This window comes from Osmia lignaria, unplaced genomic scaffold (assembly GCF_051020975.1).
Source record: "Osmia lignaria lignaria isolate PbOS001 unplaced genomic scaffold, iyOsmLign1 scaffold0012, whole genome shotgun sequence".
NCBI classification, from domain to species: domain Eukaryota; kingdom Metazoa; phylum Arthropoda; class Insecta; order Hymenoptera; family Megachilidae; genus Osmia; species Osmia lignaria.
Window position 1 is genome coordinate 14,032,165 of NW_027478166.1, and position 17,467 is coordinate 14,049,631.

At 40.8% G+C, this 17,467-nt stretch overlaps 1 protein-coding gene across 1 annotated transcript; it reads left to right on the forward strand.

Moving 5' to 3' along the window:
• The first annotated feature begins 270 nt into the window (after positions 1–270).
• Positions 271–1,002, forward strand: LOC143306510 (uncharacterized). Its single transcript, XM_076693055.1, has one exon. The coding sequence runs from the start codon at positions 271–273 to the stop codon at positions 1,000–1,002; it is 732 nt and encodes a 243-aa protein (XP_076549170.1).
• The last annotated feature ends 16,465 nt before the right edge of the window (positions 1,003–17,467 follow it).

The window sequence follows — 17,467 nt, forward strand, 5'->3', positions numbered from 1 at the left end:
GGAAGGCCGACCACGCAGTTGATGGGCCCCTTACCGATCGAGCGCATCACTCCCCGCCGACCCTTCCTTTCTACGGGAGTGGACTACGCAGGACCGGTGAAGCTGCGAACATCGCCAGGAAGAGGACACAAATCCTACAAGGGATATATAGCGCTGTTCATTTGCCTTAGTACTCGCGCGATTCATCTGGAAGCTGTCTCAGATCTTACCTCTGCCTCATTCCTAGCCGCTTTTCGCAGGTTCATCAGTCGCCGAGGCCGCTGCGCCACGATGTTGAGCGATAATGGGACCGTCTTCCACGGAGCGGACCGGGAGTTGCGCAACATGTTCCGCGGCGCTTCCGCCTTCTACCTAAACGCCGCAGCTTCGCTGGCAGCCGAAGGCACGGATTGGAGCTTCATCCCTCCGTATGCTCCGCACTTCGGGGGCCTATGGGAGGCAGGAGTTAGAACGGTTAAACATCATTTGCGAAGAATCGTCGAAAACGCCACGCTTACCTTCGAGGAGATGACGACGCTTCTGTGCCAGGTGGAAGCTTGCGTAAATTCACGGCCGCTACATCCACTTTCCGACGACCCCTCGGACCTGTCGGCATTAACACCCGGACACTTTTTAATCGGTGAACCCACTTGTATCGTTCCGGATCCAGAATCCGACTCGCATGATATTTCTCTTATTTCGCGCTGGCGACAAATATCTGCATTACGTTCTCACTTTTGGCACAGGTGGAGGCGGGAATATCTGCAGCATTTGCAGCAACTTCCCAAGTGGCGTCAGCAGAAGGAGAACCTGAAGCTGGGGACACTAGTGTTACTACGCGACGAGTTGCAACCACCGGCAAAATGGCCGATGGGCCGGGTTGAAGCCCTTCATCCAGGGCCAGATGGACGAGTAAGAGTAGCAACCTTGAAAACTACTAGCGGTTCCGTCACCAGACCAATCGTCAAGTTGTGCCCCCTCCCGGTGCCCTCTGCTGACGTCACTTCACCTACTTCCACGTAAATTTTCCGTTTCGCGCGTGGAGAAAAAATTTATATCATCATGGCGGGCGGTTTGACGCCGTAATCGATTTAATCACTTATATATGTTCTTTAGTATAATTACTTACCTTTGTATTACGTTAGTTGTAAGTCTTTTAATTTTTATGCACCTCGCACTGTGTTCAACGGTTTGATGCACGTAACTTTACTGTTCACATTAAGGTTAGCTTTATGAATGGATTTGTTTGATGCATGAGTGCTTCTTGCTTTCTGCTTCTTTGCCGTCCAAAGAAGGCGGGCGGTATGTTCGAGCGTCGAACGAGTCATCTAGAAATTTCTAGATCGCTTCCTTCGTCTCTGCTGTTCGTTCCGCCGGCCTCCAGCCATCTCTCTCGCTCCGTTGGCCGACGTAGCGAGCCGACTGGGCTGCTGGACCGGCGGGCGACGGCGGGGACGAGGGAACCATAATATAAATATGCCGCCGCACACTTGCTTTTCTTATACTCGGCTTAACGTACAAGTTTAGCAGAAATTCGAACAATCTGCTTCGGTTAGCAAGAACTGTTAAACTTTTCTTTGGATTTCTCTTTATTCAAATACAATTCTTAGAATCAAAGATCCTCCGTGATCATTTCGCACCCTTTTTCTATACGCGGTTGCTCCATCGGAAGGTATCGCTTCGGCAAGGTCGCGCACCGGCAAAAACTTTAAGCCGAATCCGTTCTCTAACCCCTTTCCCGGTTAAGGGGCGAAACGATCAAACAAGACCTTTTTTGTAGAGAATTAAGTTTCCTACTCTTTATGTTCTATGATATTTTTTGATCAGGTGCGTAGTTCTCGAGATATATCAAGATATTTAACAGTTCCGAAGCTGCACCAACATAATAGACGTACAGAAACTCCGTGGCCTCTTTCTTTGAGATAACCCTGCACTATTGCGAGCTGCAAATGCCACTTCCAGCTTAGCTGTGCAGAAGAAGAACAAGAAGAAGAAGAAATATCTCGAAATATGTCCGTCGGGCTCCTTCCCTTGAGATAAATCTGCAAATATCTCGGAAACGAAGCGAGCTATGGCAAAATGTTAAGAGACCTTTTTAGTAGAGAATTAGGTTTCCTACTTTTTATGTTCTGTGATATTTTTTGATCAGATGCGTAGTTCTCGAGATATATCAAGATATTTAAAAGTTCCGAAGCCGCACCAACATAATAGAGATACAGAAACACCGTGGCCCCTTTCTTTGAGATAACTCTGCACTATTGCGAGCTGGAAATGCCACTTCCAGTTTAGCTGTGCAGAAGAAGAACAACGAGAAGAAGAAATATCTCGAAATATGTCCGTCAGGCCCCTTCCCTTGAGATAAATCTGCAAATATCTCGGAACCGAAGCGAGCTATGGCAAAATGTTAAGAGACCTTTTTTGTATAGAATTATGTTTCCTGCAATTTATGTTCTATGATATTTTTTGATCAGAAGCGTAGTTTTCGAGATATATCGAGATATTTGAAAGTTCCGAAGCCGCACCAACATAATAGAGATACAGAAACACCGTGGCCCCTTTCTTTGAGATAACTCTGCGCTTTTGCGAGCTGCAAATGCCACTTCCAGCTTAGCTGTGCAGACGAAGAACAACAAGAAGAAGGAATATCTCAAAATATGTCCGTCAGGCCCCTTCCCTTGAGATAAATCTGCAAATATCTCGGAAACGGAGCGAGCTATGGCAAAATGTTAAGATACCTTTTTTGTAGAGAATTAAGTTTCCTACTTTTTATGTTCTATGATATTTTTTGATCAGGTGCGTAATTCTCGAGATATATCAAGATATTTAAAAGTTCCGAAGCTGCACCAACATAATAGACGTACAGAAACTCCGTGGCCTCTTTCTTTGAGATAACCCTGCACTATTGCGAGCTGCAAATGCCACTTCCAGCTTAGCTGTGCAGAAGAAGAACAAGAAGAAGAAGAAATATCTCGAAATATGTCCGTCGGGCTCCTTCCCTTGAGATAAATCTGCAAATATCTCGGAAACGAAGCGAGCTATGGCAAAATGTTAAGAGACCTTTTTAGTAGAGAATTAGGTTTCCTACTTTTTATGTTCTATGATATTTTTTGATCAGATGCGTAGTTCTCGAGATATATCAAGATATTTAAAAGTTCCGAAGCCGCACCAACATAATAGAGATACAGAAACACCGTGGCCCCTTTCTTTGAGATAACTCTGCACTATTGCGTGCTGGAAATGCCACTTCCAGTTTAGCTGTGCAGAAGAAGAACAACGAGAAGAAGAAATATCTCGAAATATGTCCGTCAGGCCCCTTCCCTTGAGATAAATCTGCAAATATCTCGGAACCGAAGCGAGCTATGGCAAAATGTTAAGAGACCTTTTTTGTAGAGAATTAGGTTTCCTACTTTTTATGTTCTATGATATTTTTTGATCAGATGCGTAGTTCTCGAGATATATCAAGATATTTAAAAGTTCCGAAGCCGCACCAACATAATAGAGATACAGAAACACCGTGGCCCCTTTCCTTGAGATAACTCTGCACTATTGCGAGCTGGAAATGCCACTTCCAGTTTAGCTGTGCAGAAGAAGAACAACGAGAAGAAGAAATATCTCGAAATATGTCCGTCAGGCCGCTTCCCTTGAGATAAATCTGCAAATATCTCGGAACCGAAGCGAGCTATGGCAAAATGTTGAGAGACCTTTTTTGTAGAGAATTATGTTTCCTGCAATTTATGTTCTATGATATTTTTTGATCAGAAGCGTAGTTTTCGAGATATATCGAGATATTTGAAAGTTCCGAAGCCGCACCAACATAATAGAGATACAGAAACACCGTGGCCCCTTTCTTTGAGATAACTCTGCGCTTTTGCGAGCTGCAAATGCCACTTCCAGCTTAGCTGTGCAGACGAAGAACAACAAGAAGAAGAAATATCTCAAAATATGTCCGTCAGGCCCCTTCCCTTGAGATAAATCTGCAAATATCTCGGAAACGGAGCGAGCTATGGCAAAATGTTAAGATACCTTTTTTGTAGAGAATTAAGTTTCCTACTTTTTATGTTCTATGATATTTTTTGATCAGGTGCGTAATTCTCGAGATATATCAAGATATTTAAAAGTTCCGAAGCTGCACCAACATAATAGAGGTACAGAAACACCGTGGCCTCTTTCTTCGAGATAACTCTGCGCTATTGCGAGCTGCAAATGCCACTTCCAGCTTAGCTGTGCAGAAGAAGAACAACAAGAAGAAGAAATATCTCAAAATATGTCCGTCAGGCCCCTTCCCTTGAGATAAATCTGCAAATATCTCGGAAACGGAGCGAGCTATGGCAAAATGTTAAGATACCTTTTTTGTAGAGAATTAAGTTTCCTACTTTTTATGTTCTATGATATTTTTTGATCAGGTGCGTAATTCTCGAGATATATCAAGATATTTAAAAGTTCCGAAGCCGCACCAACATAATAGAGATACAGAAACACTGTGGCCCCTTTCTTTGAGATAACTCTGCACTACTGCGAGCTGCAAATGCCACTTCCAGCTTAGCTGTGCAGAAGAAGAACAACAAGAAGAAGAAATATCCCGAAATATGTCCGTCAGGACCCTTCCCTTGAGATAAATCTGCAAATATCTCGGAAACGAAGCGAGCTATGGCAAAATGTTAAGAGACCTTTTTTGTAGAGAATTAAGTTTCCTACTTTTTATGTTCTATGATATTTTCTGATCAGATGCGTAGTTCTCGAGATATATCAAGATATTTAAAAGTTCCGAAGCCGCACCAACATAATAGAGATACAGAAACACCGTGGCCCCTTTCTTTGAGGTAACTCTGCACTATTGCGAGCTGGAAATGCCGCTTCCAGTTTAGCTGTGCAGAAGAAGAACAACGAGAAGAAGAAATATCTCGAAATATGTCCGTCAGGCCCCTTCCCTTGAGATAAATCTGCAAATATCTCGGAACCGAAGCGAGCTATGGCAAAATGTTAAGAGACCTTTTTTGTAGAGAATTATGTTTCCTACAATTTACGTTCTATGATATTCTTTGATCAGAAGCGTTGTTTTCGAGATATATGGAGATATTTAAAAGATCCGAAGCCGCACCAACATAATAGAGATACAGAAACACCGTGGCCTCTTTCTTCGAGATAACTCTGCGCTATTGCGAGCTGCAAATGCCACTTCCAGCTTAGCTGTGCAGAAGAAGAACAACAAGAAGAAGAAATATCTCGAAATATGTCCGTCAGACCCCTTCCCTTGAGATAAATCTGCAAATATCTCGGAAACGAAGCGAGCTATGGCAAAATGTTAAGATACCTTTTTTGTAGAGAATTAAGTTTCCTACTTTTTATGTTCTATGATATTTTTTGATCAGATGCGTAGTTCTCGAGATATATCAAGATATTTAAAAGTTCCGAAGCTGCACCAACATAATAGAGGTACAGAAACACCGTGGCCTCTTTCTCTGAGATAACTCTGCACTATTGCGAGCTGCAAATGCCACTTCCAGCTTAGCTGTGCAGAAGAAGAACAACAAGAAGAAGAAATATCTCGAAATATGTCCGTCAGGCCCCTTCCCTTGAGATAAATCTGCAAATATCTCGGAAACGAAGCGAGCTATGGCAAAATGTTAAGAGACCTTTTTTGTAGAGAATTAAGTTTCCCACTTTTTATGTTCTATGATATTTTTTGATCAGATGCGTAGTTCTCGAGATATATCAAGATATTTAAAAGTTCCGAAGCCGCACCAACATAATAGAGATACAGAAACACTGTGGCCCCTTTCTTTGAGATAACTCTGCACTATTGCGAGCTGCAAATGCCACTTCCAGCTTAGCTGTGCAGAAGAAGAACAACAAGAAGAAGAAATATCTCAAAATATGTCCGTCAGGCCCCTTCCCTTGAGATAAATCTGCAAATATCTCGGAAACGAAGCGAGCTATGGCAAAATGTTAAGAGACCTTTTTTGTAGAGAATTAAGTTTCCCACTTTTTATGTTCTATGATATTTTTTGATCAGATGCGTAGTTCTCGAGATATATCAAGATATTTAAAAGTTCCGAAGCCGCACCAACATAATAGAGATACAGAAACACTGTGGCCCCTTTCTTTGAGATAACTCTGCACTATTGCGAGCTGCAAATGCCACTTCCAGCTTAGCTGTGCAGAAGAAGAACAACAAGAAGAAGAAATATCTCAAAATATGTCCGTCAGGCCCCTTCCCTTGAGATAAATCTGCAAATATCTCGGAAACGAAGCGAGCTATGGCAAAATGTTAAGAGACCTTTTTTGTAGAGAACTAAGTTTCCCACTTTTTATGTTCTATGATATTTTTTGATCAGATGCGTAGTTCTCGAGATATATCAAGATATTTAAAAGTTCCGAAGCCGCACCAACATAATAGAGATACAGAAACACTGTGGCCCCTTTCTTTGAGACAACTCTGCACTACTGCGAGCTGCAAATGCCACTTCCAGCTTAGCTGTGCAGAAGAAGAACAACAAGAAGAAGAAATATCTCGAAATATGTCCGTCAGGCCCCTTCCCTTGAGATAAATCTGCAAATATCTCGGAAACGAAGCGAGCTATGGCAAAATGTTAAGAGACCTTTTTTGTAGAGAATTAAGTTTCCCACTTTTTATGTTCTATGATATTTTTTGATCAGATGCGTAGTTCTCGAGATATATCAAGATATTTAAAAGTTCCGAAGCCGCACCAACATAATAGAGATACAGAAACACTGTGGCCCCTTTCTTTGAGATAACTCTGCACTATTGCGAGCTGCAAATGCCACTTCCAGCTTAGCTGTGCAGAAGAAGAACAACAAGAAGAAGGAATATCTCGAAATATTTCCGTCAGGCCGCTTCCCTTGAGATACATCTGCAAATATCTCGGAAACGAAGCGAGCTATGGCAAAATGTTAACAGACCTTTTTGTAGAGAACTAAGTTTCCCACTTTTTATGTTCTATGATATTTTTTGATCAGATGCGTAGTTCTCGAGATATATCAAGATATTTAAAAGTTCCGAAGCCGCACCAACATAATAGAGATACAGAAACACTGTGGCCCCTTTCTTTGAGATAACTCTGCACTACTGCGAGCTGCAAATGCCACTTCCAGCTTAGCTGTGCAGAAGAAGAACAACAAGAAGAAGAAATATCCCGAAATATGTCCGTCAGGACCCTTCCCTTGAGATAAATCTGCAAATATCTCGGAAACGAAGCGAGCTATGGCAAAATGTTAAGAGACCTTTTTTGTAGAGAATTAAGTTTCCTACTTTTTATGTTCTATGATATTTTCTGATCAGATGCGTAGTTCTCGAGATATATCAAGATATTTAAAAGTTCCGAAGCCGCACCAACATAACAGAGATACAGAAACACCGTGGCCCGTTTCTTTGAGGTAACTCTGCACTGTTGCGAGCTGGAAATGCCGCTTCCAGTTTAGCTGTGCAGAAGAAGAACAACGAGAAGAAGAAATATCTCGAAATATGTCCGTCAGGCCCCTTCCCTTGAGATAAATCTGCAAATATCTCGGAACCGAAGCGAGCTATGGCAAAATGTTAAGAGACCTTTTTTGTAGAGAATTATGTTTCCTGCAATTTATGTTCTATGATATTTTCTGATCAGATGCGTAGTTCTCGAGATATATCAAGATATTTAAAAGTTCCGAAGCCGCACCAACATAATAGAGATACAGAAACACCGTGGCCCCTTTCTTTGAGGTAACTCTGCACTATTGCGAGCTGGAAAAGCCACTTCCAGTTTAGCTGTGCAGAAGAAGAACAACGAGAAGAAGAAATATCTCGAAATATGTCCGTCAGGCCCCTTCCCTTGAGATAAATCTGCAAATGTCTCGGAACCGAAGCGAGCTATGGCAAAATGTTAAGAGACCTTTTTTGTAGAGAATTATGTTTCCTGCAATTTATGTTCTATGATATTTTTTGATCAGATGCGTAGTTCTCGAGATATATCAAGATATTTAAAAGTTCCGAAGCCGCACCAACATAAGAGATACAGAAACACTGTGGCCCCTTTCTTTGAGACAACTCTGCACTACTGCGAGCTGCAAATGCCACTTCCAGCTTAGCTGTGCAGAAGAAGAACAACAAGAAGAAGAAATATCTCGAAATATGTCCGTCAGACCCCTTCCCTTGAGATAAATCTGCAAATATCTCGGAAACGAAGCGAGCTATGGCAAAATGTTAAGAGACCTTTTTTGTAGAGAATTATGTTTCCTACAATTTACGTTCTATGATATTCTTTGATCAGAAGCGTTGTTTTCGAGATATATCGAGATATTTAAAAGATCCGAAGCCGCACCAACATAATAGAGATACAGAAACACCGTGGCCTCTTTCTTCGAGATAACTCTGCGCTATTGCGAGCTGCAAATGCCACTTCCAGCTTAGCTGTGCAGAAGAAGAACAACAAGAAGAAGAAATATCTCGAAATATGTCCGTCAGACCCCTTCCCTTGAGATAAATCTGCAAATATCTCGGAAACGAAGCGAGCTATGGCAAAATGTTAAGAGACCTTTTTTGTAGAGAATTATGTTTCCTACAATTTACGCTCTATGATATTTCTTGATCAGAAGCGTAGTTTTCGAGATATATCGAGATATTTAAAAGATCCGAAGCCGCACCAACATAATAGAGATACAGAAACACTGTGGCCCCTTTCTTTGAGATAACTCTGCACTACTGCGAGCTGCAAATGCCACTTCCAGCTTAGCTGTGCAGAAGAAGAACAACAAGAAGAAGAAATATCTCGAAATATGTCCGTCAGGCCCCTTCCCTTGAGATAAATCTGCAAATATCTCGGAAACGAAGCGAGCTATGGCAAAATGTTAAGAGCCCTTTTTTGTAGAGAATTATGTTTCCTACAATTTAGGTTCTATGATATTTTTTGATCAGAAGCGTAGTTTTCGAGATATATCGAGATATTTAAAAGTTCCGAAACCGCACCAACATAATAGAGATACAGAAACACCGTGGCCCCTTTCTTTGAGATAACTCTGCGCTATTGCGAGCTGCAAATGCCACTTCCAGCTTAGCTGTGCAGAAGAAGAACAACAAGAAGAAGAAATATCTCGAAATATGTCCGTCAGGCCCCTTCCCTTGAGATACATCTGCAAATATCTCGGAAACGAAGCGAGCTATGGCAAAATGTTAAGAGACCTTTTTTGTAGAGAATTAAGTTTCCTACTTTTTATGTTCTATGATATTTTTTGATCAGGTGCGTAGTTCTCGAGATATATCAAGATATTTAAAAGTTCCGAAGTCGCACCAACATAATAGAGATACAGAAACACCGTGGCCCCTTTCTTTGAGATAACTCTGCACTATTGCGAGCTGGAAATGCCACTTCCAGTTTAGCTGTGCAGAAGAAGAACAACGAGAAGAAGAAATATCTCGAAATATGTCCGTCAGGCCCCTTCCCTTGAGATAAATCTGCAAATATCTCGGAACCGAAGCGAGCTATGGCAAAATGTTAAGAGACCTTTTTTGTAGAGAATTATGTTTCCTGCAATTTATGTTCTGTGACATTTTTTGATCAGAAGCGTAGTTTTCGAGATATATCGAGATATTTAAAAGTTCCGAAGCCGCACCAACATAATAGAGATACAGAAACACCGTGGCCCCTTTCTTTGAGATAACTCTGCGCTATTGCGAGCCTCAAATGCCACTTCCAGCTTAGCTGTGCAGAAGAAGAACAACAAGAAGAAGAAATATCTCAAAATATGTCCGTCAGGCCCCTTCCCTTGAGACAAATCTGCAAATATCTCGGAAACGAAGCGAGCTATGGCAAAATGTTAAGAGACCTTTTTTGTAGAGAACTAAGTTTCCCACTTTTTATGTTCTATGATATTTTTTGATCAGATGCGTAGTTCTCGAGATATATCAAGATATTTAAAAGTTCCGAAGCCGCACCAACATAATAGAGATACAGAAACACTGTGGCCCCTTTCTTTGAGATAACTCTGCACTACTGCGAGCTGCAAATGCCACTTCCAGCTTAGCTGTGCAGAAGAAGAACAACAAGAAGAAGAAATATCCCGAAATATGTCCGTCAGGACCCTTGCCTTGAGATAAATCTGCAAATATCTCGGAAACGAAGCGAGCTATGGCAAAATGTTAAGCGACCTTTTTTGTAGAGAATTAAGTTTCCTACTTTTTATGTTCTATGATATTTTCTGATCAGATGCGTAGTTCTCGAGATATATCAAGATATTTAAAAGTTCCGAAGCCGCACCAACATAATAGAGATACAGAAACACCGTGGCCCCTTTCTTTGAGGTAACTCTGCACTATTGCGAGCTGTAAATGCCACGTCCAGCTTAGCTGTGCAGAAGAAGAACAACAAGAAGAAGAAATATCTCGAAATATGTCCGTCAGGCCCCTTCCCTTGAGATAAATCTGCAAATATCTCGGAAACGAAGCGAGCTATGGCAAAATGTTAAGAGACCTTATTTGTAGAGAATTAAGTTTCCTACTTTTTATGTTCTATGATATTATTTGATCAGATGCGTAGTTCTCGAGATATATCAAGATATTTAAAAGATCCGAAGCCGCACCAACATAATAGAGATACAGAAACACCGTGGCCCCTTTCTTTGAGATAACTCTGCACTATTGCGACCTGCAAATGCCACTTCCAGCTTAGATGTGCAGAAGAAGAACAACAAGAAGAAGAAATATCTCAAAATATGTCCGTCAGGCCCCTTCCCTTGAGATAAATCTGCAAATATCTCGGAACCGAAGCGAGGTATGGCAAAATGTTAAGAGACCTTTTTTGTAGAGAATTATGTTTCCTGCAATTTATATTCTATGATATTTTTTGATCAGATGCGTAGTTCTCGAGATATATCAAGATATTTAAAAGTTCCGAAGCCGCACCAACATAATAGAGATACAGAAACACTGTGGCCCCTTTCTTTGAGACAACTCTGCACTACTGCGAGCTGCAAATGCCACTTCCAGCTTAGCTGTGCAGAAGAAGAACAACAAGAAGAAGAAATATCTCGAAATATGTCCGTCAGACCCCTTCCCTTGAGATAAATCTGCAAATATCTCGGAAACGAAGCGAGCTATGGCAAAATGTTAAGAGACCTTTTTTGTAGAGAATTATGTTTCCTACAATTTACGTTCTATGATATTCTTTGATCAGAAGCGTTGTTTTCGAGATATATCGAGATATTTAAAAGATCCGAAGCCGCACCAACATAATAGAGATACAGAAACACCGTGGCCCCTTTCTTTGAGATAACTCTGCACTATTGCGACCTGCAAATGCCACTTCCATCTTAGTTGTGCAGAAGAAGAACAACAAGAAGAAGAAATATCTCGAAATATGTCCGTCAAGCCCCTTCCCTTGAGATAAATCTGCAAATATCTCGGAAACCAAGCGAGCTATGGCAAAATGTTAACATACCTTTTTTGTAGAGAATTAAGTTTCCTACTTTTTATGTTCTATGATATTTTTTGATCAGGTGCGTAGTTCTCGAGATATATCAAGATATTTAAAAGTTCCGACGCTGCACCAACATAATAGAGGTACAGAAACACCGTGGCCTCTTTCTTCGAGATAACTCTGCGCTATTGCGAGCTGCAAATGCCACTTCCAGCTTAGCTGTGCAGAAGAAGAACAACAAGAAGAAGAAATATCTCGAAATATGTCCGTCAGACCCCTTCCCTTGAGATAAATCTGCAAATATCTCGGAAACGAAGCGAGCTATGGCAAAATGTTAAGAGACCTTTTTTGTAGAGAATTATGTTTCCTACAATTTACGCTCTATGATATTTTTTGATCAGAAGCGTAGTTTTCGAGATATATCGAGATATTTAACAGTTCCGAAGCCGCACCAACATAATAGAGACACAGAAACACCGTGGCCCCTTTCTTTGAGATAACTCTGCGCTATTGCGAGCTGCAAATGCCACTTCCAGCTTAGCTGTGCAGAAGAAGAACAAGAAGAAGAAGAAATATCTCGAAATATGTCCGTCAGGCCCCTTCCCTTGTGATACATCTGCAAATATCTCGGAAACGAAGCGAGCTATGGCAAAATGTTAAGAGACCTTTTTTGTAGAGAATTAAGTTTCCTACTTTTTATGTTCTATGATATTTTTTGATCAGGTGCGTAGTTCTCGAGATATATCAAGATATTTAAAAGTTCCGAAGTCGCACCAACATAATAGAGATACAGAAACACCGTGGCCCCTTTCTTTGAGATAACTCTGCACTATTGCGAGCTGGAAATGCCACTTCCAGTTTAGCTGTGCAGAAGAAGAACAACGAGAAGAAGAAATATCTCGAAATATGTCCGTCAGGCCCCTTCCCTTGAGATACATCTGCAAATATCTCGGAACCGAAGCGAGCTATGGCAAAATGTTAAGAGACCTTTTTTGTAGAGAATTATGTTTCCTGCAATTTATGTTCTATGATATTTTTTGATCAGAAGCGTAGTTTTCGAGATATATCGAGATATTTGAAAGTTCCGAAGCCGCACCAACATAATAGAGATACAGAAACACCGTGGCCCCTTTCTTTGAGATAACTCTGCGCTATTGCGAGCTGCAAATGCCACTTCCAGCTTAGCTGTGCAGAAGAAGAACAACAAGAAGAAGAAATATCTCAAAATATGTCCGTCAGGCCCCTTCCCTTGAGACAAATCTGCAAATATCTCGGAAACGAAGCGAGCTATGGCAAAATGTTAAGAGACCTTTTTTGTAGAGAACTAAGTTTCCCACTTTTTATGTTCTATGATATTTTTTGATCAGATGCGTAGTTCTCGAGATATATCAAGATATTTAAAAGTTCCGAAGCCGCACCAACATAATAGAGATACAGAAACACTGTGGCCCCTTTCTTTGAGATAACTCTGCACTACTGCGAGCTGCAAATGCCACTTCCAGCTTAGCTGTGCCGAAGAAGAACAACAAGAAGAAGAAATATCCCGAAATATGTCCGTCAGGACCCTTCCCTTGAGATAAATCTGCAAATATCTCGGAAACGAAGCGAGCTATGGCAAAATGTTAAGAGACCTTTTTTGTAGAGAATTAAGTTTCCTACTTTTTATGTTCTATGATATTTTCTGATCAGATGCGTAGTTCTCGAGATATATCAAGATATTTAAAAGTTCCGAAGCCGCACCAACATAATAGAGATACAGAAACACCGTGGCCCCTTTCTTTGAGGTAACTCTGCACTATTGCGAGCTGTAAATGCCACGTCCAGCTTAGCTGTGCAGAAGAAGAACAACAAGAAGAAGAAATATCTCGAAATATGTCCGCCAGGCCCCTTCCCTTGAGATATATCTGCAAATATCTCGGAAACGAAGCGAGCTATGGCAAAATGTTAAGAGACCTTTTTTGTAGAGAATTAAGTTTCCCACTTTTTATGTTCTATGATATTTTTTGATCAGATGCGTAGTTCTCGAGATATATCAAGATATTTAAAAGTTCCGAAGCCGCACCAACATAATAGAGATACAGAAACACTGTGGCCCCTTTCTTTGAGATAACTCTGCACTACTGCGAGCTGCAAATGCCACTTCCAGCTTAGCTGTGCAGAAGAAGAACAACAAGAAGAAGAAATATCTCGAAATATGTCCGTCAGGCCCCTTCCCTTGAGATAAATCTGCAAATATCTCGGAAACGAAGCGAGCTATGGCAAAATGTTAAGAGACCTTATTTGTAGAGAATTAAGTTTCCTACTTTTTATGTTCTATGATATTATTTGATCAGATGCGTAGTTCTCGAGATATATCAAGATATTTAAAAGATCCGGAGCCGCACCAACATAATAGAGATACAGAAACACCGTGGCCCCTTTCTTTGAGATAACTCTGCACTATTGCGACCTGCAAATGCCACTTCCAGCTTAGTTGTGCAGAAGAAGAACAACAAGAAGAAGAAATATCTCAAAATATGTCCGTCAGGCCCCTTCCCTTGAGATAAATCTGCAAATATCTCGGAAACGAAGCGAGCCATGGCAAAATGTTAAGAGACCTTTTTTGTAGAGAATTAAGTTTCCTACTTTTTATGTTCTATGATATTTTTTGATCAGATGCGTAGTTCTCGAGATATATCAAGATATTTAAAAGTTCCGAAGTCGCACCAACATAATAGAGATACAGAAACACCGTGGCCCCTTTCTTTGAGATAACCCTGCACTATTGCGAGCTGCAAATGCCACTTCCAGCCTAGCTGTGCAGAAGAAGAACAAGAAGAAGATGAAATATCTCGAAATATGTCCGTCAGGCCCCTTCCCTTGAGATAAATCTGCAAATATCTCGGAAACGAAGCGAGCTATGGCAAAATGTTTAGAGACCTTTCTTGTAGAGAATTAAGTTTCCTACTTTTTATGTAGTATGATATTTCTTGATCAAAAGCGTAGTTTTCGAGATATATCGAGATATTTAAAAGATCCGAAGCCGCACCAACATAATAGAGATATAGAAACACCGTGGCCCCTTTGTTTGAGATAACTCTGCACTATTGCGACCTGCAAATTGCCACTTCCAGCTTAGCTGTGCAGAAGAAGAACAACAAGAAGAAGAAATATCTCGAAATATGTCCGTCAGGCTCCTTCCCTTGAGATAAATCTGCAAATATCTGGGAAACGAAGCGAGCTATGGCAAAATGTTAAGAGACCTTTTTGTAGAGAATTATGTTTCCTACTTTTTATGTTCTATGATATTTTTTGATCAGATGCGTAGTTCTCGAGATATATCAAGATATTTAACAGTTCCGAAGCTGCACCAACATAATAGAGGTACAGAAACTCCGTGGCCTCTTTCTTTGAGATAACCCTGCACTATTGCGAGCTGCAAATGCCACTTCCAGCTTAGCTGTGCAGAAGAAGAACAAGAAGAAGAAGAAATATCTCGAAATATGTCCGTCGGGCTCCTTCCCTTGAGATAAATCTGCAAATATCTCGGAAACGAAGCGAGCTATGGCAAAATGTTAAGAGACCTTTTTTGTAGAGAATTAGGTTTCCTACTTTTTATGTTCTATGATATTTTTTGATCAGATGCGTAGTTCTCGAGATATATCAAGATATTTAAAAGTTCCGAAGCCGCACCAACATAATAGAGATACAGAAACACCGTGGCCCCTTTCTTTGAGATAACTCTGCACTATTGCGAGCTGGAAATGCCACTTCCAGTTTAGCTGTGCAGAAGAAGAACAACGAGAAGAAGAAATATCTCGAAATATGTCCGTCAGGCCCCTTCCCTTGAGATAAATCTGCAAATATCTCGGAACCGAAGCGAGCTATGGCAAAATATTAAGAGACCTTTTTTGTAGAGCATTATGTTTCCTGCAATTTATGTTCTATGATATTTTTTGATCAGAAGCGTAGTTTTCGAGATATATCGAGATATTTGAAAGTTCCGAAGCCGCACCAACATAATAGAGATACAGAAACACCGTGGCCCCTTTCTTTGAGATAACTCTGCGCTTTTGCGAGCTGCAAATGCCACTTCCAGCTTAGCTGTGCAGACGAAGAACAACAAGAAGAAGAAATATCTCAAAATATGTCCGTCAGGCCCCTTCCCTTGAGATAAATCTGCAAATATCTCGGAAACGGAGCGAGCTATGGCAAAATGTTAAGATACCTTTTTTGTAGAGAATTATGTTTCCTGCAATTTATGTTCTATGATATTTTTTGATCAGAAGCGTAGTTCTCGAGATATATCCAGATATTTAAAAGTTCCGAAGCCGCACCAACATAATAGAGATACTGAAACACCGTGGCCCCGTTCTTTGAGATAACTCTGCACTATTGCGAGCTGCAAATGCCACGTCGAGCTTAGCTGTGCAGAAGAAGAACAACAAGAAGAAGAAATATCTCGAAATATGTCCGTCAGGCCCCTTCCCTTGAGATACATCTGCAAATATCTCGGAAACGAAGCGAGCTATGGCAAAATGTTAAGAGACCTTTTTTGTAGAGAATTAAGTTTCCTACTTTTTATGTTCTATGATATTTTCTGATCAGATGCGTAGTTCTCGAGATATATCAAGATATTTAAAAGTTCCGAAGCCGCACCAACATAATAGAGATACAGAAACACCGTGGCCCCTTTCTTTGAGGTAACTCTGCACTATTGCGAGCTGTAAATGCCACGTCCAGCTTAGCTGTGCAGAAGAAGAACAACAAGAAGAAGAAATATCTCGAAATATGTCCGTCAGGCCCCTTCCCTTGAGATAAATCTGCAAATATCTCGGAAACGAAGCGAGCTATGGCAAAATGTTAAGAGACCTTATTTGTAGAGAATTAAGTTTCCTACTTTTTATGTTCTATGATATTATTTGATCAGATGCGTAGTTCTCGAGATATATCAAGATATTTAAAAGATCCGAAGCCGCACCAACATAATAGAGATACAGAAACACCGTGGCCCCTTTCTTTGAGATAACTCTGCACTATTGCGACCTGCAAATGCCACTTCCAGCTTAGTTGTGCAGAAGAAGAACAACAAGAAGAAGAAATATCTCAAAATATGTCCGTCAGGCCCCTTCCCTTGAGATAAATCTGCAAATATCTCGGAACCGAAGCGAGCTATGGCAAAATGTTAAGAGACCTTTTTTGTAGAGAATTATGTTTCCTGCAATTTATGTTCTATGATATTTTTTGATCAGATGCGTAGTTCTCGAGATATATCAAGATATTTAAAAGTTCCGAAGCCGCACCAACATAATAGAGATACAGAAACACTGTGGCCCCTTCCTTTGAGACAACTCTGCACTACTGCGAGCTGCAAATGCCACTTCCAGCTTAGCTGTGCAGAAGAAGAACAACAAGAAGAAGAAATATCTCGAAATATGTCCGTCAGACCCCTTCCCTTGAGATAAATCTGCAAATATCTCGGAAACGAAGCGAGCTATGGCAAAATGTTAAGAGACCTTTTTTGTACAGAATTATGTTTCCTACAATTTACGTTCTATGATATTCTTTGATCAGAAGCGTTGTTTTCGAGATATATCGAGATATTTAAAAGATCCGAAGCCGCACCAACATAATAGAGATACAGAAACACCGTGGCCCCTTTCTTTGAGATAACTCTGCACTATTGCGACCTGCAAATGCCACTTCCATCTTAGTTGTGCAGAAGAAGAACAACAAGAAGAAGAAATATCTCGAAATATGTCCGTCAGACCCCTTCCCTTGAGATAAATCTGCAAATATCTCGGAAACGAAGCGAGCTATGGCAAAATGTTAAGAGACCTTTTTTGTAGAGAATTATGTTTCCTACAATTTACGCTCTATGATATTTCTTGATCAGAAGCGTAGTTTTCGAAATATATCGAGATATTTAAAAGATCCGAAGCCGCACCAACATAATAGAGATACAGAAACACCGTGGCCTCTTTCTTTGAGATAACTCTGCACTATTGCGCGCTGGAAATGCCACTTCCAGTTTAGCTGTGCAGAAGAAGAACAACGAGAAGAAGAAATATCTCGAAATATGTCCGTCAGGCCCCTTCCCTTGA